The following is a 27,048-nucleotide window of genomic DNA, read 5'->3' as shown; positions in this document are numbered from 1 at the left end:
AGAAATCTTTTCCAATCAGAAAAAAAGTAGGTAAAGTTTTGTGAGAATTAAAAAAAAAAATGTGTTTTTCATGACCAACTTTTTGGGCTTATGATATACTGTTGCAATAGTATCTGCTCAGGTACATTGCATGTATCAATTTATCCCTGAAATTTAATATCATTTCATGAAAGTAGATAAATCTATGGCAAGAATGAGGCATTAATATAGCAACACAAAAAAGTCCAACCAGCATTACTTATGCCTGGGAATAGTTCATTATTTTAATTGTAACTAAAATTTATTGGATTATGACAATGGGCCAGGCACTGTTGTAAGCACTGTACATAAACAAACTCATTTAATTCTCATACTCAGTTCATGAGGGAAAGCACTATTATTACTATTCCCATTTTAGAAAAGTGATTCACAAAGGTTAGATAACTTGCTGATGATCACACAGCTAGCAAGGTTGCCTGTGATCTTAACTACCAAGGACATTCCTTGAAAAGATTTCTCCACGGAAGGACCCTGACTTTCCACTGACTGTTAAATGTTCTAGCAACCACATGCCAAAGACTTGAATGAATTGGGGAACTTCAGACCAGAGCTGTGGTGGTCAAAGCACCTAAGAACTTGTTAGAAATACAAATTATCATGCTATACCCAAGACCTGTTGAATCTGGAACTCTGGGGGTGGGACCCAGCAATCTGTGTTTTAAGAAGTCCGCCAGGGGATTCTGATATATACTCAAGTTTGAAAACCACTAGCCTAGAGGGAAAGAAACTAAGGGGAAATATTCTACCTTCTCTCCTGTTTTTGGAGGGCTGTAACCTAGAGGAGAGGTAACGAGTTGTGTGCTTTTTGCATATGCCTCACAAGTTCTGAGGAATGGTAAAAACTGGCTGAATGGTGACAGATTTTGGCTCTAAATTAGGAAAGAATTTGATTAACAGCTGGAAGTAACCAACAATGGGAAGGGCTGATGTGTGAGAGAATGAGACCCTCATCATTTGGAGTATTCAAACAGATGCTGTATGACCTTTTCTCAGGCATGCTGGTGAATGGGAAGGTAGACGAGGCATTCTTGAGAGACCATGAGTGACAGAATCAGAAAACCAGTGTGTATTGGGCAGATATTTGTTGAGAGCATATCCATGTAAGAGAGCTCTAAGGGCAGATAGGAGAGACACTTCTTGTTCTTATGACTTTCCAGCTCAAAGCCCACACTAGCCACACTGGTCCCCTCATGAGTCCTTGGGTAAGACACATTTGTCCCATATTTGTATCTTTATTTATCCTATACTGCTGACCTGGAATGCCCTCTCTTAATCTAAATTCGACATGTTTTGTAAAGCCCAGCTCAAGTCAAATCTCCTTAGTGAAACCTCTAAATTCCTTTCACACTTACTGTCAGTCGTACACATTGTTGGGTTTATGTAAATTTACATTTTAAGAGCAAAGATTCTGTTACATACTTAGTGTCTTTCGTTTTTCTCTGTTCTACAGGAGGCAATCAACAAATACTTGGAGGAATGGTCAGTTGACTGGGAAGACTCTCCCATGCTTCTTGTCTGAGACTCCTCTGCTATAGGTTTCTTTTCACTTCTGCTGCCCACAATAATGAGAACATGAAGTCCAGCTCCCTGATTAGGTGCAGGCCAAGAATGTATATGGTATAGGTCCTACTGTTCACCTCACCAGTTGCTTCCTGCCTGCCCCCGGCATACAGCAATGGAGTAGCCCCAGGTGCTCAATATGGAAAGCTCCCTTTTTCCTTTTCTAGGGACTGAGTGCTGTCTCTATCACGTCCTCAGTTCACATAAGCTCTGGATAGACTGTTACAATCCAGATGCAGATGTATATGCTAAAACTCTTATGACAAATCCAGTTATTATGTGTGCAGTGAAGCCAGTTTTCAGATTTTAATACTTCCTTTTTTTCTTTCTACTCTTGTCATATGCTCCATGCTTGAAAAACATCTTTTAAAAACCACATTTTCACATCTTAAGAACACAAAAAAAGTGTCAGATACTTTTTTTTCCCCTTTGCAGTCTTAGAACTTCAAAAAGAGCCAAAAGGAAGTTTTATAAAATATATAAAAATATGTGCTGAGAGCTGAAGTTTATATGCCAAGAGTTAGACTGCAGTGAATTTTTACTGCAGTTAATATTAACTCCTAGGAAAAGAGAGCTTGCTGGAGACCCACCAGGCCCACTCTGTCATGGGAGAGAATCACAAGACTTTGGCGCAGGTTATTCTTACATGTATGAGAGTCAACTCCTGGTTATCCACTGTTGGATTATCCAGAGTCCCCACCATCCCTGACTTCTTTTCCTTCTCAGTAAAGACGCTTTGGCCATTTCACAGCTCATTAGCACCTCCACCAGAAGGTAGGTGGTGACAGGGAGAAGAGGTGAAATGAAAATCAGTAAAGTTTACTGCTTGTTAGCAGCTCTTGTAAAAGACATGGGACAAGGGGTATGAAGCCATCATCATCCTCAGGAACATCAGAAAGAACTTATTAAGTGCTCGTGTGCATGGTAGGAGTACGCATAGCTGGGCATGGCAGTGTGATTTTTTTTTTTTATTGATATTTTCATTTCTTTAAGTTTCCCTTCCATTAATTACATCAAATGATTAAGAGTTGTCTGGGCCATGAACACAAAGAAGCTTACCTGTTTTTGTACTCCACTGAGTTGCTGAACCTTGATGATCAGTGAAGCAGTTCGACCCTTGTACTGAATAGTTCTAATAAAAGTCCCAGCATGGTCCACACTGAAGGGCTCTGACCAACGCCAATTGCCCCAGCCTTCAATACAGATGTGTAACAGCTGGAGAGAAAAACAACACTCGTCATAATGCCAAAAGTGCCAACAAAAACTAGCCCTAAAATGAAAGTCTCATTGCTGGAAAACCTTCCTATCTGTAATATTTAGCATCTGTTTTCTTTCTAACCTGCATTATTCATCCACTTCCAGCTTATTCAACCAGGCTAAGAATAGCAAATATGCCACATAGAGTCAATGTGGTTTTCCAGATCACATTTTAAACCTTCTTAAAAATAACTGTCCTATCAAATGGTAAAAGGCCTGTTGAACATTTGAGGAAAGACCATTTCATTCATCTGGAGGACAAGAAGGCTGAAATGTGAGATCAAAGAATCGTGGTCTTGGCTGATAGTTTATTCCTTCTTCTGGCTAGACAGTAATTAAAGCTAAATTTGGTTTGTAGCATTATTTTTGACCCTAAATTGCCATTCCTTATTTTTTCTTTTGATTAAGAACAAAACAGAAATTTGAAGATGCAGTTCATTTAATACAGTCTACTTATGAGATCACATATATCCAATTAGAAATACCTTTAACATTTTGAATGTGTGAGAAAATGTCTCTGTTCTACTTTTTTCTAGCATGTATTTATTGTTAACTTTTACCAGCTGAGTCTCTTGATCCACATTCACATTTATTAATGCAGTATTGCCACTTTTGGTAATATTTAGATTTCTTTCATGGTCATCAAATATTTTCTATTTCTACTCCTACCCACTAACTGCAATTAAGTATTCCAAACTTAATTCCACTAACTGAACAAGTATTCTAAAACAACAATAATGCCTGCTTCTTTAGGATACATATTTAAATGAAAACAAACAATGTTCTATATGATTACTAAGTATAAGGAAATAAAACTGACATTTTAGGAAAAAGATTTAGATATACAAACTTAACATTTTCCTTCATATAATATATAATTTTTTAAAAGAGCTAACCAAAGGCTAATCACATGAAACATTTTCCAAATTAACAGAATGAATAAAACTTTGAAAATATTATGTAAGAGCTATCATAATAGGCTCTTAAAATAAATACATTAAGGACTTACATGGGAATTGCCATAACAATAGAAGTTTTTTGATGGAAACATTATTTTTTAGTTTTAGCTTTGGGAGGAACCCTTATAAAGTGCTTTAATTTGAAAATTTCCCAGGGTCACTGGTCATCACAATGTGATTTTTTTGGTGGAAAACTGAGAGGGTTTTTTTGTTTTTAAATACCTTAAAATATTAAAAAAACTCTATCTCACCTCCCTGCTTTTAATATGGCCCCACTCCAGTTCGTCCTCCATAACATCACCAGTGATCCTGTGAAATCAAAAGGCTACCACTCAGATGACTTCTAAAAAAGAAGTCTAACAGCTAAAAAAAGAAAAAAAAAAAAAATTCCTGGACAGCAAATAAAATACCTTTAGGGAAAATGTGATTTTATATACATTCTTCAACATAAAAGTACCAGAGTATCTTTGATGTTTAAATATTAGTTACAGAAAAAAAAAAAGAAAAACAATAGTGGTGTTTGGAACCATTTCAGTTTTTTGTAGCAGCAACTGGGAATAAAGCTCAGGGTACACACAAAACTAAAAGAAACAAAGAAAGTTGTTTTCTTTGGAGAGACTAGTAGCTGGAAATGACAAAAAAATAATGAGGTAAGGTACTTAAGGTCAAGCTCAGCTGTATTTTTCTTGAAAATTCCACAGCCTCTAAAGAAAGTTTTAATGTACACAATGTAATTTTAATTGAGGAGTGTTCACATTTGCATCTGAGCTCAGTTTTAGGTAGCTCACTCTGTGTACACAGCTTTTAATGACTGAATGTCACCAAGGAGTATGCTGGCAGGTTTCGCTTCGCAGCTATTTGTTCTCAAAATGTTGGCACATATATTTTCTTTGAATTATGAAAATTCAGATACATTTGGAATTAGTTCACACAGAAAAGTTAAGTCGGAGAAAAACATGACGTTTCTCCCCACACGCATGACCAACAGAATATTTGTAATGTTTGGCTTACAGTTAAAAAGCATCTAAATATCATTGGCAATTATATATATATAGTTTAATAGGAAAGGAATGATATTCCTTGGAGAGAAAAATCTACAAATAGGAATTCAGGAGGCCTAGTGGTACTTCAGTCCTCCTTCCCATGGTGTAAGTGATTTGGGCACTAGACAGGGGTGCTCAGATATGCCTGGACATCAAGTGAGGGTGGGAAGTTCTGTTCCTGTTGGACCAACCTGCTCTACTTCATTGCTATGGGTACTGAAAAGTCTCCATTTAATAACAAATACTCATATACCTGTTTTTATTTCTATACTGAAGAAACTATAAAATCAGGCATAAAAATGTGAAATTTGTGTTAGACTGCCTAATCCTAATGAGACTTCTTTCTATTATTCATCCAATACAGTTTTATTATTCAGATACTATAAGGAAGGCAATATGCTAAGAACTATAGAGGAAATAAAGAGAAGAGCTTTGGTCTTTGTCCCACAAGGAGCTTAAGATTTTACAGGGAAAATAAGGCATGCATAACCAACCAACAAGAGGCATTATGAGAGAAGTCTAGAGAAGAGAGGGCTTGTTTAGGCTGCTGTGACTGGGAGAGCTTCTTGAAGCATTTGGGTCTCAGAGTTTGGGTAGGATTTCAACTAGTAAGGATGACAGTCATTTCTGGGCCAAGGGGACAATCTGAGAGGTGAAGCCAGAAGGTTTGCTTGGGGCAAAGTTAATAGTCTCAACTGGTTGGAGAAAAGGGAACATGTAAAGGAGAGTTAGGGATAAGGTCAGAGAAGTAGATCTAGATTGTGGCCAACACTGATGATTTACTAAGCTAAGGAATTTGTGCTTTATTCAGGAATTAGCCTTCTGTATAGATGAGCAATGTGTTGAAAGGATGGTGAGAGCAGAGTGTGGAGGTCAGGACAACTGCAACAGAATGAGAAACAGGAGCAAGGAAGCAATGGGCTTAGCAAAATATTACTATCCATTCTGCCTGGAGTCCAAGATATCTTTAATGTTCTCTTATCAATTTGGAAATTTTCTTTCCCCCTTTTTCTATTAAGTTTCCCTTACGGACTCACTTCCTTCACCACCTTTTCCATTCAGGCTTTTCACTCTCTGTGGCCTACTTAGCTAGTGTCTAATATTTTCCATTGTGGGGGAAAAACAAAGTCAAATACGAACCACTCTTGTTTGAACTTCTCAATGGGAACTGAAACTAAGTATAAGGCAGGTTGTACAGTAGCCACACTCAATGGAAGACCTCAAGGGGCTACATTTATTTTTTTCTAGCAGACCCTCCCACTCCAGGGCTGCATTGGCAGCAAGATTAAATTCCACTGAAGACCTCAAATGGGAGCATAGAACTTTCCATTCATTTTTCTGAATAAAAAATAAAACTTAAACTGAATTACTGATCAGGGGCTTGGGGATCAGCTCTCAGGACCACCCACAGGTACATCCAAGGGAGAATTCCTGAATCGACAGATTACAGAGGAAAGAAAAACAAGATGAAATCTAGGATAATAGGGTACACCAAGGAAGAGAAACAGAGAGGGGATGGTTAAGAAAAATTTTTAAATTGTATCTTAAATATAAATGAAGGTACTACATACTTTTCTGTGAACTTTACTTCACTATTTACTTTAAAATTGTTATCAAGATGATTTCTACTTAATCAGAAATTGAAAGTTTGTCTTCAGAGTCACTTGTATATTTTTTGCATTTTACAGTAACTTACTGTACAGTAATATGTAATGTTCTAAAAAGAAAGTGAAAATTACATAACTTCAAAATATTTCTCCAGGGACTTCCCTGGTGGTGCAGTGGTTAAGACTCCACGCTGCCAAGGCAGGGGACCTGGGTTCAATCCCTGGTCAGGGAAGTAGATCCCACATGCATGCCACAACTAAGAGTTCACATGCCACAACTAAGGAGCCCGCGTGTCACACTAAGGAGCCTGCCTGCCGCAACTAAGGAGCCCACCTGCTGCAACTAAGACCCAGTGCAACCAAATAAGTAAATAAATAAATATTAAAAAAAAATTTCCCTAATCCATTGTATTGCCTGTAGAAATATTAGGACTTCTAAAAAATTAATGTGAAATGCAAGTGAAATAAGCTACTGAATACATACATACATATATATATATATATAAAATAAACATATAGTATATAATGTATATTTATATATATATTAAAGCTTAAGCATCATATTTGTTTTTTAAACTTCTAAACTCATATCTATATCCCAAGAGCTTAGTGCCTTGTAGGCATTCAACAAAATATTTGTTGAATAAGTGAATCAGGATTATTGAAAAATAACCCAAAGTAGATATTCAAAACTTTTAGTGGCAATATTTGTGCATAAAATATCATAAAATGAGAATCAAATCAAAATATTCAGAAACAGTTCCTATTTTGAATGACCTTTCAATACGGGAGATTTGCTTTATGTGGATAACAACAGTAGATTAAACTATAAATCAATGCAATCCGTCAGATCTATAATTCAGACATTGCAATATTGATATTAAAGCATAAAGTAGAGCCCAAATGATACACTAGATGAGCATCACGAGGGAAAATTAAGTTAAAATATTAAAACATTCTTGTCTATCTAAAATAATATCTGAAAAGCTACAGATCAAATTAAACAGATCAGTGTTAAACTGCTTGTTTGGAATGCATAAGTCGAACTGATAGTACATTTCACACCAATAAACTAACACGAAAGCAAAATAAAATATGTTGCTCATTATTCCTTTTTTTAAGGCAGTTGAATTTCAGGATGTTCAGAGTATCTGAAATAATGCTGAAAACCAGGTAGAAAAATGTCTAGATAATTGCTAATGCTTGGTGTCACTCTGATTCAATATTGGACCTCTTAGGACCCTATATATCCTTTTACTTTTATAGAGCACAACCTAAAAGAATGATAAAGTAGAAATAAGTCAAATTGAATTATTTTCTAGTGGACAGTTTGGACTCTTTGATGCAGTGTATTTTGGAGGAAAGAGGAGAAAGAAAAAGAAAGCTTTCCAAATCAACCTTTCAGGAGGTGATATAAGTCACTGTTATCCCACAAGTATCATGACACAAAATATGAGGGCTTGTAGGTTTTCTCTCAAGATTGTTTGAATTAAATGAAGGCTACAGATCAGCATAAAACAACCTCTTACAAAAGAAGGGAAACCTGGCACACTCACAAAATGTTGGTTAGAATGAAAATTGTAGCTGGAGGGTAATCCTTGTATCAAAAATCTAAGTTTCAGATACTCACTGGGCTCATCAATTCTAAACAGGAATTTATCCTGATATAATAATTATACATATGTGCAAAGATTTACCTAGATGTAGGTTTATTCCAGAATTGTTTTAATAATGAAAATTTGGCATTACTAGGAAATCAGTCAAATGAAATATAGTAAAAACAATAATAGCTATCAGTTGTTAGACACACACTATGTGTCAAGCAGTGGGCTGCTTTTTATATATCTTCTTATTAATTCCTTAAAACAATCTTATGTGGCAGTTGATTTTGTTTTATTTTATGGATGAAAAAGCAAGCTGAGTTACAGAGAGGCTGTGTGACCTCCCCAGGGCCACAGTGCTGAAGGGGGCCAGGTATAAGATTTGAACTGAGGTGTGCTTACTCAGAACCTCTCTTATACTTAGGATCCTCTCAAGCCATTGAGAAAAACTCACAGAATGAAAAAACGTGAACAATATTACTTAGCCAAAGATTAACCAGAAATGGAGCACATTACAAAAAGATAGGTGCAGTATACATCCCATTTTTGTAAAATGAACAAAAAGTATATATTCCTATTCCTAAGGGAGAAAATGGCTAGAAATATACCAGAATGCTAATAGTGGTTATCTTGGGGTTGTGGGGTTATGGGTTTTAAGTTTCCTTTTTGTGTGTGTTTTTGTGTGCTTTTACGTAATTTCCAAATTTCATACTATAAATATGTATTACTTTGCAATCAGATAAAAATTAATGTTATTAAAATGAAAAAAAAGTCTAATAGAAAGCATACAGAGCCTGCATTTCAAGTAAAAAGAAATTAGACATTTTTATTTTAAAAACTCAAATTCAGCTTCCCGCATGAAGTTTCCCCATTTTTCCTAGTCAGCTTTGCCATTTGCTCTGTTGGCACTTTGCTAAAAGGGTGACATGGGCCTCAGTTTATCTCTGAGGCCTCCACCACTGGCTCCTCACACAGGCTCTGACTTGCTGTATACTTACTCACTTGATTCTTGGAGCAGTTTAATGTAATAATTTGAGGTTTTTTTCCCCTAGGGCAATAGTTTTTTTTCTTTCCAATTTAGCAAATATTCTTAGGATCTACATCTATTAAATGTTCACCATAAGCCAACTAACTGTACTATACATGGTGGAGATAAAGACAAATGAGACACACACACCAAAAATTCTCACAATATAGTGGGAGAGATATTTCACCAGAAAAAGTATAGTGCAAAAATTCATGAGAGGAAGGAAAAAATTGTTGTAGGACTCCAGAGGTATTATGCTTGGGGAAATTAAAAGATTGACCAGAGACTGACATATTTTACTTACCCAAAGAAATAACATGAAAAAAAGACATATTGAAATAGAATAAAAGATATACAGGATTGTTACTTCTGATAAACGAAAGCAGGTGACAACCTAACTTGGAGTGGTTCTTTCTGTACAAAATTGATGTCTAAAAACCACATTGATTGCATCACAACCATGACAAGTCATAAAAGTAGCAAACTACGGCTTCAAACCTTTGTGCAAACAACTTGTCAATGTAATTTGGAAAATTAACTTTATATTATGAACTCATCAGCTTACATTCCTCTAACAGCTTTGATGATAACCCAAACGGAACCATTGAATTTTGATCCTGGAAAAGAAAGAGGCATACTCGAACAAAAAATCATTGTTTCAGGAGGTCAGATCTTGCTCTCAGGCAACCAAGAGGCATGTGTGAAGATTCCTGGGGATGGAGGAGAGTTGAGGGTTAGGGAGAAGACCTGCCTGAGAGAGAGTGGTACAGAAAGCGAGGATGAAGAAGCAGTGAACTCTTAGGTCAGGAACTGCCACTTACCCTCAGAGCATCTGTCATCAATAAACACCAGGGATTAAAGCATTAAAGGCACTGAAACACAGTAACTGATAGTTGTTGGGCTGTTTGAAATAATACTATTAACTATCTCCCTGGTCTTTCTATATCTAGTCTTAAGTAGTAAATTATTTATTTATTTCTTTTACCACTCTATTTTATAAATGGTCATCACAAGACAAACATAGATGAAGAAAGAGTCAGGAAAAAAATAAAACAGCAGTAGTTGTGAATGAGGGAAACTGTAGCTTTTTGTGACTTTTGACAATTCAGGATAACAGAGAAGCATGGGAGGATGTAGAAGCTTTCACCTCTGTATAGTTGAGAATATTAGGAAACGCCAGCTGGAAAATGGGAAGTGGAATAGAAACTGACTTTATTATCTGGTCCTGTAGCTGGAGATATGAGAATAAAAATCCCACCATTCCTCAAATAATAATATAGTATAACCAAGGGCAATTCATATGATACAACCATTAATAAATAGCAAAAGTGACATGAAAATAAGCCATGAGACCTATGAAAAGATACTGCGAAGCAAAGGAAAAAGCATATCATCTTAGAAAATAAGGGGAAGAGACTAGTTAATATAAATACCCAGTTGCAGAATTCAGGGGAGAGAAATCAGGAAAGGTTTTGGTTTTCTCTAAAGTATGCAAAAATACATGATTTCTATAAAACTGTAGAAAAACACTGAGAGGAAAGAAGAGTCTAGTATAAATAGAAAACAGCCTGAAGTTAAAAAAACTAGATGATATGAAAAGGAAATCAGATAAGAAATAAATGCAAGGAAACAAAGAATGCATTTGCAGAATAACAATCTACACTGATGCAAGTAGAGCAAGTATGAATAATTACTATGGAAGGACAACTTGAAAATCTTTATAATTGTGCAGAGCAAAAAGACAAATAGATGAAGAAATATGAGAGAAAATGTCATAGGTATGAAAGAAAAATGACGTATATAATTATTATAAAGAAAGAAATAATGCTATTCATATAGCTATTAATCTTCATGTTTTTAAAACAGTATGTGTTACTTCATCATGCAGTTTATGATAAATCAATTGAATTTCCATGAGTAAATAGGATGTCAAATGGCCCACATCTAGCAAACATTAAGGCTTAATCAATGTTTCAGTGTATCTATAATCAAGTCACAGAAACTTTTTAAAAATTAAAAAAGATTTCTCATAAATAACTACAATCTGTATTCCAGAATTTATTTATGGCTTTTCATTGTTCAGACATTAGTCTCTGTTCAATCTATTACGGACATTTACATACTTAAGAGAAAAATAAGTTAAAAAAAGAAGAAAAAGTAGGGTGAAGAGTAGTGGCACTTTTAATTTATACATTATCTACAAGACAATAGGATGCTTAATGGGTATTCTTTGCTAAAAAGTTACCTAAATTGAAATTATCTAAATTAGGGAAAAATAATTTACCTCACAACCTCACAATTTTTTTTTGGCAAAATGATTTAATAAGCAAATTCTCTCATATGTTAAAATATAATTTCATGTATAACTTTTTCGGAACATATTAACCATGAAATCAGATATAAATGCACATAGTAAAAAAAAAAAGGTCATTTCAACATTACACATATCTATTGTTTTCATGTTTCTAAAGGGTATGGGCTTCCCTATATTTAAATGATATATGACTGATAAAACATGAGCTGTGACACTAATAGCTGCCTTAAGTCCAAAACTGTGTGATAACCTTTGAGGCTGTTCATCCTTAATGCTACCATAAGGGGTTGAAAAGTAAAAATTCAGAGAAATTTGATATGTATGCTTATGAGTGTGTACAGAAGAGGACAGTCTGTCTATAAAATATGAAATAATTCACATTTTCTTTTTAAATAATTAGATAAAATAAATACAAACATTAACTGCTTAATTGAGTGGCACTAACAGCCAGGAGATTTGGGTGCTGTGTAGACACTCTCTCGATAGAATGATAGTCATGCTCTTGGTTAGACCCAAGTCTTCAGTGGAAGAGATAAGGGTATGTTGGATGGAACTAATAAAGGATACTGTAGGTAAGCTGAGAAATGGAAGCCAATAAGATAAGAAACTGGAGATACTGTTTGATAGTCATTCAGACCTGGATAAATGTTCTGAGATTGTGAGCCAAACTGTCAGCTTTTGTTTGTTTGAAAATCAATTTTGACTAAATACAAATATAAACCATAGAGAAACCTAACCAAAGTTTGAATAAAATTTTTCTTTTAAATTGTTCTTTTAAAATGTTCATTCATCATTTAGCAAAATTTAGTTTAATGTAAAATAGAAGACATTGCCAACATGTGTCCTAAGAGAAGATCGAGTAGTTCTATGCAATCTGTAATTTATTTTTAGTCATCATGGCCATTTAGACAATTATAATTGTTATCCCTAATTTTTAATTAGAAAAAAAAGTCAACAGATGGATATAAAAGAAATCCAAAATTTTTACAGTTATTTATTTTCATTTAACTAAACTGCCTTGCCATACTAAGAAAACATTTTCATAAAGGTTAAATAAAGTATTTCATGGCAACCGCTGCTTCTTAGTGCCTGTATAACAAGAAACATGAGCCAGCCAAAGTTGTGCAAGTTGGTTTTCTTTCCCAGTAAGGGAATGTGGTATCTAAGACCTTGTCCTAACTCATTTTATCCCCAAGTGTAAGTCAAGCAAGTCAAATATGAACTAATGCCTGAAGGGAAGTCCCTGACTCCAAAAGTATGGATTATTTCACATTTATCTTAAAATCTACTCTCAGAGTTCTTAAAATTCACTAACTTGGCAAGTCAGGAATTATCATGAGAAATGAAATAATTTCATAACTGTGAAGTCATCCAACATTCCATGCATCTGACACTCATTGGGCTTGGCCATGTCTTGGGCATTATTCTGACCTTTAGATAATAAGCTCTTCAATATCCTGTTCAGCATGGAAAGAATTAAAAAGTGCCACAGTATAATAGGTATGCCATTGTCTTTAATAGAGTTAATGCTTTTGTTACACAGACTTGTGGTAACAGGTTATGATTAAACACAATCACATTCTGTACGCTGAAATCTTTATAACATTCTTAATCAGTATTTCCCATTACTTAAAAATGGCAAAATACCATGCTTTAATGGTCCAGCTGCACTCCCTTTCTCCAAGCACTCTGTATTAAAATTCACATTTAAAATTAGTTCAGTCAAGGACCTTTATGTTTAGACATCAAGAATTCACATTTGCAGAGCACTAGCTTGTGAAAAGCCTTTGAGTGTCTTGTAAAAAGCTTAAGGAATCCTCAGTTACATTTTTCTCCAAAGCTATATTTCAATATCTAAAATTTATTGCCAGAGAAGGGACAGAGAGACCATTAGCAGCACCAGCAGTCATTCCTCCGGGTGCTTCACAGTTGAAATAATCCCCAGTTGTGTCCTTTCATGCAGGCTTGTAGAAAACTCCAGAAATAAGCCCTGGGACTGGATAAAGTGCCCTATCACAATCCTATCTTTGCCATTCTTTACGACTTTAAAAGTCTTAACTAGGTCATACTGCAAACCATTTTTACAAAGAAACTTTGAAACATACAGGAAAACTCAACCCCAAACTTCTGCCTCTCATTTAAATGGAGTAAGTGTATTTCCCAACAGTAAATGAAGACATTCCAAATATCTCTATCCACTAGATACTTAATGACCAAAACTGTTAGGGCCCCATTTACTGGTGACTTCAACAAGGCACAATAACCGTCCTCACAGAACGTTAAGTGTCCTGGAATCTCTCAGGAAACTGAAAATATTTTAAGAGAGAAAGGTGAAGAGACCGAGTCTACAGTCTACTATTTTGCTGTTTCAGTGACTGCTTAGAACTAAAATAAAAATGCAGTTTATGGTGACTGGATAGTAGGCCTCGGGTACTCAAATGGAGTCAGTGTTTACAGAATATTTTGGATTAAAATCCTTGCCAGATGGTCCCAAGAACTGTTTACCTCACTGTTGATTTTAGCTATCTTAATGTCAGGAACAATAAAAAGAAGCTTGTTACTGCCACTGGGGAGCAAAGGCATACAATCCTTCCTCCCTAAATGGAATTGCTAGTTGTGGACAGCTGTGCCCTACACAACAGCAAGAGTGTTACTGTAGTTTCTGGGAGTCTATTTCCATGATTAGAGAAAGAGACAATATAAGGCAAATTTAACTTGAAATAACGTCTACTTTAAATCAATAATATTTGGTAATTGTACAATGTACTTTTAGTTTATGATAAACAATAAAACTTCTTCAGAGTTAAACACAGTTAGGAAGAGTTGGACATGCATGTGGACCTGAAATGTGGTCTCCTTTGAAGTACACTGCTTGTCCCCTCCTATAGCATTTTCCTATTTTATAATAGTTTTCATCAGAGGCCACTGGGAGGCCAGAGGGGTAGAGGTGGGGGAGACCAGGAGCTACTCCTAATTATAAGTCCAACTGCATTGACAGCATACAAAAGCATACATTTTGAGCAGAGGACCTCTTTTTGTGTGTCTATATAAATACACATAAAAGCATCCAATATGATGCAAAGAATGCTGTTTACAATGTTCATATTGTGAAAATAAGCTTTTAAATCTATGTTCTTGAGAAATATCAGATGTTATGAGAAATCTCAACATTTATTTATTCAGTGAACACTTATCAAATGCCAGTTATGAGCAAGATACAGGATTAGATACTGTGGAAAATCACTTTTGTATTTTTGTATTTTTTTAACATCTTTATTGGAGTATAATTGCTTTACAATGGTGTGTTAGTTGCTGCTGTATAACAAAGTGAATCAGCTATATGTATACATATATCCCCATATCTCCTCCCTCTTGCATCTCCCTCCCACCCTCCCTATCCCACCCCTCTAGGTGGTCACAAAGCACCGAGCTGATCTCCCTGTGCTATGCGGCTGCCGGGTTCTCAAGTCCATTCTCCTCTACATCTGTGTCTTTATTCCTGTCCTGCCCCTAGGTTCTTCAGAACCCTTTTTTTTTTGGATTCCATATCTATGTGGTAGCGTACGGTATTTGTTTTTCTCTTTCTGACTTACTTCACTCTGTATGACAGACTCTAGGTCCATCCACCTCACTACAAATAACTCAATATCATTTCTTTTTATGGCTGAGTAATATTCCATTGTATATATGTGCCACATCTTTATCCATTCATCTGTCGATGGACACATAGGTTGCTTCCATGTCCTGGCTATTGTAAATAGAGCTGCAGTGAACATTGTGGTACATGACTCTTTTTGAATTATGGTTTTCTCAGGGTATACGCCCAGTAGTGGGATTGCTGGGTCATATGGTAGTTCTATTTTCAGTTTTTTAAGGAACCTCCATACTGTTCTCCATAGTGGCTGTATCAATTTACATTCCCACCAACAGTGCAAGAGGGTTCCCTTTTCTCCGTACCCTCTCCAGCATTTATTGTTTGTAGATTTTTTGATGACGGCCATTCTGACCAGTGTGAGGTGATACCTCATTGTAGTTTTGATTTGCATTTCTCTAATGGAAAATCACTTTTTTTTTAAAAGCCTCCTTTTTTTTTTTTTACACTGTTGTTTAGCAGAAAATTTTATTTTATTTTACAAAACTAGCATAATCCTGAGACAAAAAAAAGAACAAAAGATCCCCCAAACAGGCCAACAAACAAACAAAAAAAACCTATAGACTAATGAATGAACACAAATGCAAAAATATTAAGTGGAATACTTCTAAATAAAATCTAGGAGTATGTTTAAAGAATAAATGCTGTGTTCAGGTATTTATTCCAGGAATGCTGATACAGTTCAATATAAAGAGTCTGTTAGTATATATTGCTCATTTCATCACACCTACAGGTCAAAGGCAGCAAAAGTGATCATTTCATAGTTCAAATAGAATCAACTTTTGCTCATGTTGAAAACACAGTCATAGCCTCCTAACACGTTTAATGTGGAGACAGAAACTCCTCAGTACACAAGGTCCTCTCCTCTCTCTACAGGCTCATCCTGCCCCGACCCCGCCCCTCCCTGGAGTGAAAAGCCTCCTACTTTTTTTCCCTCTTTTTACTTTCAGCAAATACCCACTACCACTCATCCTCACTCCAAAAGGAGGCTTTTGTGGTAAGCTAAAAATGGCCACAAATTCTCTTAGCAACTTGCATCAAGAGGTTAAAATCTTGTTCCTTATCCTTTGGATCTGGCCTCACCTTGTGATGTGCTCTGCCTAGTAGAATGTGGCAGCAGATACTGTGAGAGTTCTGAGCTTAGGCTCAACAGGCTTTGCAGTCTTTGCTCTCGTTCTCCCAACTAGGCTAGCCTGCTGGAAGGATCACATGGAAGAGAACCCTGGCCAGTGGTCTGCCAAGTACCAAATATGTAGGTGGGGCAGTCTTGGACCACCCAGCCCCAGCTGGCCTACCATGTGACTGCAGCCTCATGAGTGAGCCCAGCTGAGATCAGCAGAAGAACCTCTTAACTAAGTGCACCTAGATTTCTGACCAACACACTCATGAGCTAATAAATTTTTTAAGGTCACTAAAGTTTTATGGTGGTTTGTTAAGCAGCAATAGATATTTGGTATAAACCTCATTCCATCCAGGGTCAATCCTTCTACTTGTGATCTGGATGCCTTCTTCTTCTCCCCTTCTGGGACCTGATGCTGTTAATCATTCTTCCTCTCTTCTGCATCACCAACCTATCTGCTATTTACTTCTGCTCATATATGAACATGCCTAAGGTACTTTAATTTAAAATCCTTGCTTGACCCTGCAGCTTTCTCTAGCTAACACCCAATCAAGATTAAAAAAAAAAAATTCATGCTCATTCTCCCTGTTTCCTCACCTCCCATTCATTTTTCAACCCACTCAATCTGATTTCTATCCCTATCTTGCCAGTGAAAATGCTTTCCTTGAGCTATCAGTGACCTCCCAATTGCCCGATACAATGGTCTCCCCAGTTCTTGCTTCACTCAATCTCCTTATGGCATATGACACTGATAATTCTATCCTTCTAGATAGTCTCCTTGGCTCTTAGAACACGATTATGTCCCAGTTTTCCTGCCATGTCTTGATTTTCTTTCTTCCTCTTATTCCTCTTCAATGGATCCCATTCCTCAGCCTAACCCCTAAATTCTATGGGGTTTAAATCCTTATGGCAGCTCAGCCCCAAGACAGCCCCAATGATCCATGTCTCCTTTTATTTGTGTCTTTGTGTAGTCCCCTCCCACAATGAATAGGGCTGATCTGGACAACCACTAGGATATTACAGAAATGATAATTAATGACTTCTGAGCCTAGGTCATAAAAGACACTGTGGCTTTTGTCTTGTTCTATCTTGGATAACTTGATCTGGGGGAAGCCAGCTGCTATGTCTTGAGAGTACTCAAGCAACTCTTTGGAGAGATCCTTGTAGCAAGGAGCTGAGGTCTCCTGCCAAGAGCCATATGAGGGAGCCATTTTGGAAATGGATCCTCCAGCCCAGTCAAGCCTTTAGATGATTGCAGTTCTAGCTAATGTCTTGACTACAGCCTTACCAGAGACTCTGAGCTAGAACCACCCAGGTAAACCACTCCCAAAGTTCTTGGCTAATGAAACCGAGATAATAAATGTTTGTTGTTTTATTTACTCAAGTTGTGGAGTAATTTGTTAAACAGCAATATGTAACTAATACAGAGTGTGGTACCCACAAGTGGGGTGCTACTGTAACAAAAGCCTAAAATGGGGTGGGGCGGGGCACTGGAGCAGGCCTGTGCAAAAAAACCAGAAAGACTTGAGAGTATTAGTGAATATCTAAGGTGCTTCAAAGATACTATTAATTGAAACTTGATGGTCTTAGAGGAGGCTGCCAGTGAGGAAGTGAGGAAAATATTACTGGAAACTGGAGGAAAGGGGTTTCTTGTTATGCAGTGGCACAGAGTTCAGCAACACCATAACCTGCAGTAACATGGAAAGCAGAAAATGTGCCTAATAAACCATGTGATCTAGCTAAGGAGATTTCCAGGCAGTGTTGAAGTGCCTCCTGGCTCTTATCTGCTGCTTGTATCAAAGTCCAAGAGGAACGATGCATGCATGAGGAAGAATTGTTAGATAAACAGGAGCCAGGACTTGCTAGTTTTGAAAATTTCTAGCCTTCCAGATGGAAATGATGTTAAAAATGAAGAAAGAGCTTCCAGGCAAAGATCAAATCCAGGACACAGCCAGGAAAGCTGGGTCTAGGGAATGAAGCTAAGGATGTGCTTGTAAAATCCTCTGTTAAGATCTCAGAAAGATCTAAATTGGTGTCTCAATGAACTATTCAAACAGTAGGGCTTCTGAAACACTTAAGGGTGATGTCCCCTAGCAGTATGGGCAGAATCCCAAAGCAGAGAAGGAACTGTCTTGAAGAGATGTGGGTGTGATTTTGTCCACAGTGCTGAACCAAAGCACTGTAAGATTAACAAGAGACCTACAGTGTTCTTTAAAGAATTATACTGGCAGAAACACTGCCAACTTAGACTGAAAGAGACTAAGACAGTACAAAATGTAAAGGGGCCTTTAAACTTTCATAATTCAACTGGTAGAATGCAGGCTGAGAAAACTATGAAGAGCAAACAAAGGATATTTTTCTCATGGAAAAGGATGGATGACATACAGGCTTGAGCCAAAAGTCCAAAGCCAGGAGCCATGGAAAATTATTCCCAAGCAGCAGTATGAATGATTACTGATTAAGAAACTTCCAACATTTACCTGTTTGGATTTCAGAATTTCTATGGATCAGTAACTCCCATGTGTCTCCCATTTTCTCCTCCTATGAATGGGAGTATCTATAATAGTTATCCTACGCCTGTACCACCACTGTACATTTTTCTACAGCAAGAGCTAACTCATAACATCCTCTGATCTTAGCACTCTTTCCTTGGGCATTCGTGTCTATTCCCACTGCTACCTAGGCATTGATGAGAGGCCAAATCTTTACCTCTAGCCCAGACTATTCTTCTGAGCTCCAGACCATTACATTCAATTAGCCTATTCAACATGGCCACTTGGAGGTCTCGTTAGAAAAGAGAAAGGAAAGGAAAGGCACCTTTGGATACACAGAGCTGAGTTCTTTAGTAGGCACCGTATAAATGTCATTTCGTGGGATATTCACAGTAACTTCTTAATTTTGCAGAAGAGGAAGCTGAAGCTCCAAGGAATTACGACACTGTCCAGTTTTACACAGCTAAAAACCTTAGGAGGGAAATCCAGGTGTTCACAGCTTCAAATCTGTGCTGTTTCTAATATATCATCCTTCCTGCCTCCAAAGTAACCTAAAACTCCAATGTGTCCAAAATGGACTTTAGGGACACTGTGCTGTGCTCTCACATCTGCCCCATTCTCTGTATGGAAAACACTGTCCTCCTACTCAGTTCCCTGTTGTGGCCAAGTACACCACCACCAACCTGTCCCCTAAGTCTGAAACCTTGGAGTCGATCCAGGCCCTTCTCTTCCATGGTCAATTACCAAATCCTGGTGATTATAACCTTCAAAATATCTTCCAAATGGATCTCTCCTTAGTAAACCTTCTCTTAGCATGTTAAAGATTTTGTTCCACTGTCTATTAGCCTCCACTATATACAAAGAAAAGTCAGTAGTTATTTGAATTGTTGTTTCCCCTATAGTTTAACTCTGGCTGCTTCAAGGTTTTCTCTTTATCTTTGGTTTTTAGTAGTTTCATTATGATGTGCCTGGGTGTGAATTTCTTTGAAACATCTGTTTGGAGTTTTTCCTGAGCTTCTTGGGTCTGTAAATTTCTGTCTTTCACAAAGTTTGGGAAGTTTTCTGAGATTATTTCTTTAATTTTTGGAGCCCCATTCTGTCTCTCTCCTCTCAGTCTCTCATTACAATTACTCATATATTAGATCTTTTGAAATTGTCCCACAGGTCCCTGCAGTTCTATTTATTTTGTTTGAATCTTTTTTCCCCTCTCTTCTTCAGATTTGATGATTTCTAGTGATCCATCTTCAAGTTTACTGACTTTCTTCTTGTGTCATGTTGTATTTTTATTGCTGAGTAAAAAATTACTACAAATTTGGCAGCTTAAAACAACTCACATTTATTATCTCACAGTGTCTGTGGGTCAGGAGTCCAAGCAGAGCTTAGCTGGGTTATCTGCTTATGGTCTCACAAGATTGCAACTGAGGTGTCAGCTGGGCTGCATTCTTACTTAGAGGTTTGACTTGGGAAGAATCCGCTTCCAAGCTCACTCAGGTTGTTGGCAGAATTTATTCTCTGGTGTCTATATGATGCGGGCTTTGACTTTTTAATGACCAGCACTGGCATCCACCTGCAGGTGCTGGTGGCTTCCCACAGCTCCCTGCCCCATGGTCCTCTTCATGGGCAGCTGCAACATGGTAATTTGCTTCTTCAAGGCCAGGAGGAATGTATGTATCTCTCTCTCTCCTCACAAAAGGGTCCAGTCTCTCTTTTAGTAGTTTTACCTGATTAAATTAGCCCACCTAGAATCACCTCTGTTTTGATTAACTAAAAGACAACTAACAGATATAGAGAAATAGTGGTTACCAGTGGGAGAAGAGAAGGGGGAAGGGGCAAGATAGGGGTAGGGGATTAAGAAGTACAAACTACTGTGTATAAAATAAATAAACAACAAGGATATATTGTACAGCACAGGGAATATAGTTAATATTTTATAATAACTTTAAATGGAGTAGTATAATCTATAAAAAAATTTGAATTACTATGTTGTATACCTGAAACTAATATTATATTGTAAATCAACTATACTTCAATTGAAAAAATGTTAAAAAAATCAACTAATTTAGAAATTAATTATATCTGTAAAATTCCTTTACTGTTGCCATAGTTGCTTTAAAGTACAATATATGCCTGATAATTCCAACCTCTGGGTCACATTGGTGTTGGAATCTGTTAATTATCTTTCCCTTGAAATTGAGTAACTTTGTTTTTTTTTGAGATTCTTGAGATCTGTCAAGTAATTTGGGGTCATATTGTGGACACTGTAAATGATGCTACGTTGTGGACACTCTGGATTCTCTTATAAGTCCTCCAGAGTGTTAATATTTTTAACAGGTAATTAATTTGTTTAGAGTCAAACTAAAACTCTTACACCTGGGTGAGTGGCAGTGCAGATTAATTCAGTTCTTTAAGCCTTGGGTACAATCTGCTTTCAGTCTGCCCCATGCATGTGTGGTTCAGTAGTAAGCAGACAGGTGGGCCAAATTTCAACATATTATTTTCCCATTCTCTGGCTTTCCATTTTCCAAGATTTTCTCCTCACTGTCTAGCAGCCTTGGTTGCCTGAGCTCTTTCACCTGGTACCTTGGGCCAGAAAGACAGTGGGCCACCCCTGCACTGCTACAACTGTGGCTGCCCTCAAAGCAAAGCCAACAAAAAATGGGTAAATCGTTCTGTGCAGATTACTTGCTCGAAGATTCTATTCACCTCCAAAATCTGCCTGCCTTTGTTCGTCTCCAGAGGTAGTTGCTTTGTGTTTTGCTCACAATTTATAGCTGTTATTCACAGAAAGATCAGTCTGTTAGGCATTTTCACCAATCTCTGACTTCTACTCTGTCTTGGCTCAGGTACTATAATCTCTCTCACTCCTGGGCTATACAGTGGTGCCCATAAAACCCTCTGCATGTATTCTCAGCCTCCTCTAGACTGTCTTCTCAACTACACGACGGCAATCTTTCCAAAATGCAACTGTGATCCCGTGACGACTCTACTTAAAATCCTTCAGTAGCCAAAAGCTGCCCATCACATTTAGTTGTATCTCCTCAAAATGGACAGCCAGGCTCTTCAGAACATAACTCCTCCAAACAGTGGTGTGTTGGAGCTGGCTCATACTTGTTTGTGAAAAAGTATTGCTAAATATTCAGGAATCTTGTGAGCTGGTTGTTAAATCATTGGTAGCTTGAAATCAGCGATGGTAGGAGTACTTTCACCATGATAATCGGCCAACCCTGCAAATCAGCGTATTCCCATCACCACCAAAGAGCCAGTTTCCTAGCACACATCTCTTCAGCATGGCATGCAAATTTATGCCTGAGTTTATTCTGAACAAAACCTGAATTCCCTTGAACATGGCATGCTGCCTGCCTGTCTGTCTCCCTGGTTCTGCCTCATGTGCACAGCATACAAGGGCCCTCATGGCCTTCATCTACTTTACTGTCTTGCAATTCCACACATGTACTCTACACTGTAGCCAAATTAGTCAAGTCCTACCATGCCATGTTGTTTCATGCCTCTGTGGCTTTCACACATGTTGTTTCCTTTACCTGGAACCGCTTCCCCACTGCCTTTCCCTGACCTAACACTTATTTAAACATGAAAATTCAGTACAAACATGCCTTCCACTAGGAAGCCTTGGCAGATTCCCCTCCTCATGTTAGGAAACATTTTCTTTGAGTTCTCATTAAGACCATGTCCATATCCAGATGCAGTTGATTGTATTTCCTGGTCTCTTGCTCTTCTTCCCTATGGCTAGTGTTTTAATTCAGTTACCCATCATTTCTCCCTGTCTGGATGCCACAATATCCTCATAGATATAGATCATGTTTATAATAATTTGTTTACTTTTCTGACTCCCTCATCAGACAGTGAGTTTCTTAGAAAAATGTACATATTTAATTACACACAATAGGTCACAAGAAATGATCATTTATTGATTACAAATGAATGGGAGGGAAGGAGACCAAACAAGCAGCTAGAAAGAAATAATGGCAGAGAGGAGGGCTTGTGAGTAGACTGAGGCAGGCCTTGGATGCCAGATAGTTTGGGTATATTTAATAGATGATGATGGAGGCTGTAAATATTTTTGGACAGGAAAGTATCAAAACATTTAGGAAAATGAGCTGTAGTCTGCAAGGTAGATTGAAGTGGGGCAAAGATGTAACTAAGAGAATAATTGATAAAAACTATTGCAATAGTTCATAAGAGAAGCATTAAAAATAACCATTCTTGATATATTGGGTTGGCCAGAAAGTTCGTTTGGGGTTTTCCATGGCATGCTACGAAAACCTGAACGAACTTTTTGGCCAACAATGTCATTACACTTGCCACTGTTCTAATTAGCATTTGAAATTCCTGTCTTTTAGTCTATATATAAATATTTTCAGGGTTTTTACTTAACTTCTGTCTGATTTAATAATCTATATCCTTTATTTTAAAAAGTTGAGAAGTATATAAAAATGTAATACATTGGAAAAATACCACCTTAAAAAAAATACACCATTCAGAGGCAACCACTGGTTAACATTCTGACATACCTTCCAGTATTTTGACATATTTTCCAGTATTTTTCTATGCATTTTTTCTTATATTGTTAAGATCATATTGTATGTGTAGAATTTTATGTTCTGCTTTTCGGACTGATATGATATGGTAGCACTTCACCTTCCTATGTAAAAATTTAAAGGTCCCATAAAAGTTCATCTCATAGATACGCCAGATTTTACGTACCTATTTCTTTAAAAGTGAACATTTTGATTTTTTGATGGTATAAGTCAAATTATAATAAACATTTTTGTGTATAAACCTTTGCTCTAATTTGGATTGTTTCCTGAGAGTAGATTACTAGTAGGAGATTTACTGGGTCAAAGGCTATGACCATTTTAATAGCTATAATGCTTCTTATCAAATTGCTTTTCAGAAAGGAAGTATCAATTCCACCTGCACCTTCAGTGTGTAAGAGTGCCTTTTCATTGCCCTTTCTAAGCAAACTCTGATATGCTGTGTGCCATATAATATAATAGCAGGGGCGAACACTTGACAAATTTATCAGTTTGAACAGTTTTGCCAACACAGGATATTTACCTGCGTCCCTAAGTCTACTTTTAAAATTTTTTAACTTGTGACTGTGGCAACAAGAAATGTGCTCATTCTCTAGGTATATGTGTGCACATGCACTATATAAATGGATATGGAAAGAGTGGTGACTGAGTGAGAAATGACAGTCTAGCCAATAAAATTGACAACGGCTGGAATTTCCCTAACATAGGTAGATACTCAAAAAACCATCACTTTTCCTTTAGGCAGGAGGAAAAATGATCAGATCTCACTTTTAAATATTTTTACATCCAAAAATAGAGAACTGTGGAACTTCCTGTCTATATGGGCTGAGAACAAGAACAATACAAATATTTTACTGTTATGTGGTAAGCACAGGTTGATTTTACAAGTGTTAGATTTAAACTATTACCTGTCATTTCATAATTTCTGAAAAATGCTACCAAGTTTTCAAGTGATGGGAATCCCATTTAGATCAGAACAAAGACAATTTTATATCAAACCTTTAGTCTCCTGAATTTTGTCCACTGAGAGACCTGAGAGCAGGGGTTGGCAAATCAGGCATGGCTTCTGGGCCAAATGTGGTGCACCACCTATTTTTGTATAGCCTGTGAGCTAAGAGTGTTTTTTACATTTTCAGATGGTTGAAGAAGGTCAAAAAAAGCATACTAGTTTGTAATGTGTGAAAATTATTGAACTTCAAATTTCGTTGTCTATAAATAGAATTTTATTTAAAATTTTTAAAATTTATGTCACACTCATTTAAAATAAATTTTAAAATTTATTTTAAAATTTTATGGCACATAGTCAAACTCATTTGTTATCATTGCTTTTGTACAGAGTTGAATAGCTCTGAGAGAGGCTCTAAGGCCCTGAAAGCCTAAAATATTCACTGTCTGGCCCTACATAAAAAAGTTGGCCCATCTCTGCCTGATGAAACTAACATCTGATTTACATTTTCTTCCCTAAATCTGATTACTTTGATGAGTATTTCCCAGATGCTCTGCTGCTCTTCCTAATTGATTCTTACCTTGTTGCATTTTGCATTTTTAAATATCTGCCATTTTCACAAGCTTATAAAACTTCCTACTATATCCATTTTGGAGCAATATTTTGTTATTTTCTATAGCTCTGCCTAGAGCTCATTTTCACCTTGACTGATGGTTTTTTTTTTTTTTTTTTTAATGGTACGCGGGCCTCTCACTGTTGTGGCCTCTCCCGCTGCGGAGCACAGGCTCCGGAGGCGCAGGCTCAGCGGTCATGACTCACGGGCGCAGCCGCTCCGCGGCATGTGGGATCTTCCCGGACCGGGGCACGAACCCGTGTCCCCTGCATCGGCAGGTGGACTCTAAACCACTGCGCCACCAGGGAAGCCCTTGACTGATGGTTTGATTACTAAAATTCTGTCACTCGTAGTAAGAATTCTAAAAAAAAAAAAAAAAAAAAAGCATAATCTATAAATTGGGCATTTTTTTTTTTGCGGTACGCGGGCCTCTCCCGTTGCGGAGCACAGGCTCCGGACGCGCAGGCCCAGCGGCCATGGCTCACGGGCCCAGCCGCTCCGCAGCATGTGGGATCTTCCCGGACCGGGTACGAACCCGTGTCCCCTGCATTGGCAGGCAGGCGGACTCTCAACCACTGCACCACCAGGGAAGCCCTAAATTGGGCATGTTTTGAGGGTAAAAGCAAATGTAATTCCTTACATACAAGATAGAGGCATTCCTTTTGCAAGCAGTTTAATTACCTAACAGTGCTCTCTCTTAAGCAGAAAAGGAAGTTAACTTGAACAGCCTACACACAAGTCCTACTATGATGGAAGCGCCACTAAAGTCAGTTTGGCTAAATTAAACAAAGCTTCCCTTGACTCTGAGCTGCATATACTGCCCATATTCTGGGGAAAGATTCCATAAACTCACATATCCAGTCCTTAGATTCAACTTCATATAATGTGAAGCACTTCTCAGTAAAGGACTGGTTACTGTTCTCGTCCAACCTGATCTGAAGTCTACTGAATTGGAATATTTAAGGGCCCTCTGTGGTGGCATATATGACTGTGCAGCTGAATATGTTCAATTATTCCCTAGGAAAAAGTTTTGTTCTTCCTTTGTTTGCTTAGGCAAGCAACTGTTGTGGGATATCCAGCATTTTAAGTGATTCTGCCTCAGAGCATGTGTTAGAAACTATAAGGAGAGTTTATAACATTTCAATTCTAAAAGGTTTTTCAGCTTTGGATTTCTGGAATTGGTTGTGTCTATATTTTTTTCCATCCTGTTGGGACTTACTGTTGATAGCAACCTCCTGTGTGGTTCTAAGACATGTTGACCTCTTTGAAACCTTTCCAGGTGTCATTGCCACTTTCTTGATCTCTGCAATATAAGCTACATTGTTTAGCAGAGTTAAGTTCTCTGAACTTTAGAAATCCTCCCTGAGACTATGAATTGACTAACACCCAAGGTAGCATAAACATGCAGACACAAATGTTCCTAAAACCAAGCTGCTGGGCAGTGCAGGATATGACTTGGAGTCTGGAAAAAGGAACAGTTTGCTCACTTGTGAGTCTATGACTACCTCCAGGTGCAGTTTGAAGCTAAGTGGTTAGCTTTTCTGATCCTCAGATGTAACCTCTCATTAGAACACAGCAGAATGTGCAATTGTGTGTGTATGGAATTCCATGAAGACCCTCTGGGCCGATTAAGACCTCTCTGGCTTCAGAGGGTCCTAAAACACACTTCTTTACGTAGCATAGGTAGCTGTAGTAAAGAGACACCTTTTACAAATACAATCTAAGTTTTAGTCTAAAGATTATAATGACTGTAGCTCATCTTAAAATTTGTATCCAGAGGATGCAGTTACAAATTAAAAAGAGGAAAACAAAGTTTAATAGATACCTGTCTTATGTTTCCAGTTTGTCATTAAAAGGTTCTTATTGTTTTTGGTCCTTAAAGCTTTGCAAGGGTTCATACTTGTACCAAGAATCCCATATTAGTCTAGCTTTAAATGTAGAGTATTATACCAGTGATTTTCTCAGCCCTTCTCTTAAAACCTCACCATTTGGCTCTTCTAACAGACGAATCATGCTGCCAAAACCTAGGAGAGTTTGACAATGTTGTGGAAATAACACTATATTGAGAGTGAAAAGACATGGGATTCAGATCCATCTCTACCACCATCTTAGCTTAACATTTCTGTCTCCTTACCTATAAAATATGCGTAACAAAAAATACAAATCACACAGGGATATTATGAAAACAAGACTAGTAATAAATACAAAAAGACCCAAGTGCAGAAGAGTATAAATATGAAAGGTATAGTGTGGCAGTGGTTAGCC

General features: G+C 37.4%; 1 protein-coding gene across 8 annotated transcripts in view; it reads right to left on the bottom strand.

Moving 5' to 3' along the window:
- Positions 1 to 27,048, bottom strand: part of VPS13B (vacuolar protein sorting 13 homolog B) — an 802,268-nt gene that overhangs the window by 59,958 nt on the left and 715,262 nt on the right. For all 8 annotated transcript variants that reach the window (XM_049700204.1, XM_033438214.2, XM_049700207.1 and 5 more), the window contains one exon: positions 2,659 to 2,814. In XM_049700204.1, coding sequence (XP_049556161.1) covers positions 2,659 to 2,814 — 156 coding nt within the window. The remainder of the gene's footprint in view (positions 1 to 2,658; positions 2,815 to 27,048) is intronic.

Source organism: Orcinus orca, chromosome 17 (assembly GCF_937001465.1).
Source record: "Orcinus orca chromosome 17, mOrcOrc1.1, whole genome shotgun sequence".
Classification (NCBI taxonomy): Eukaryota; Metazoa; Chordata; class Mammalia; order Artiodactyla; family Delphinidae; genus Orcinus; species Orcinus orca.
The sequence above is the reverse complement of the archived record's forward strand: the minus strand, read 5'-3'. Positions and strand labels throughout refer to the sequence as shown.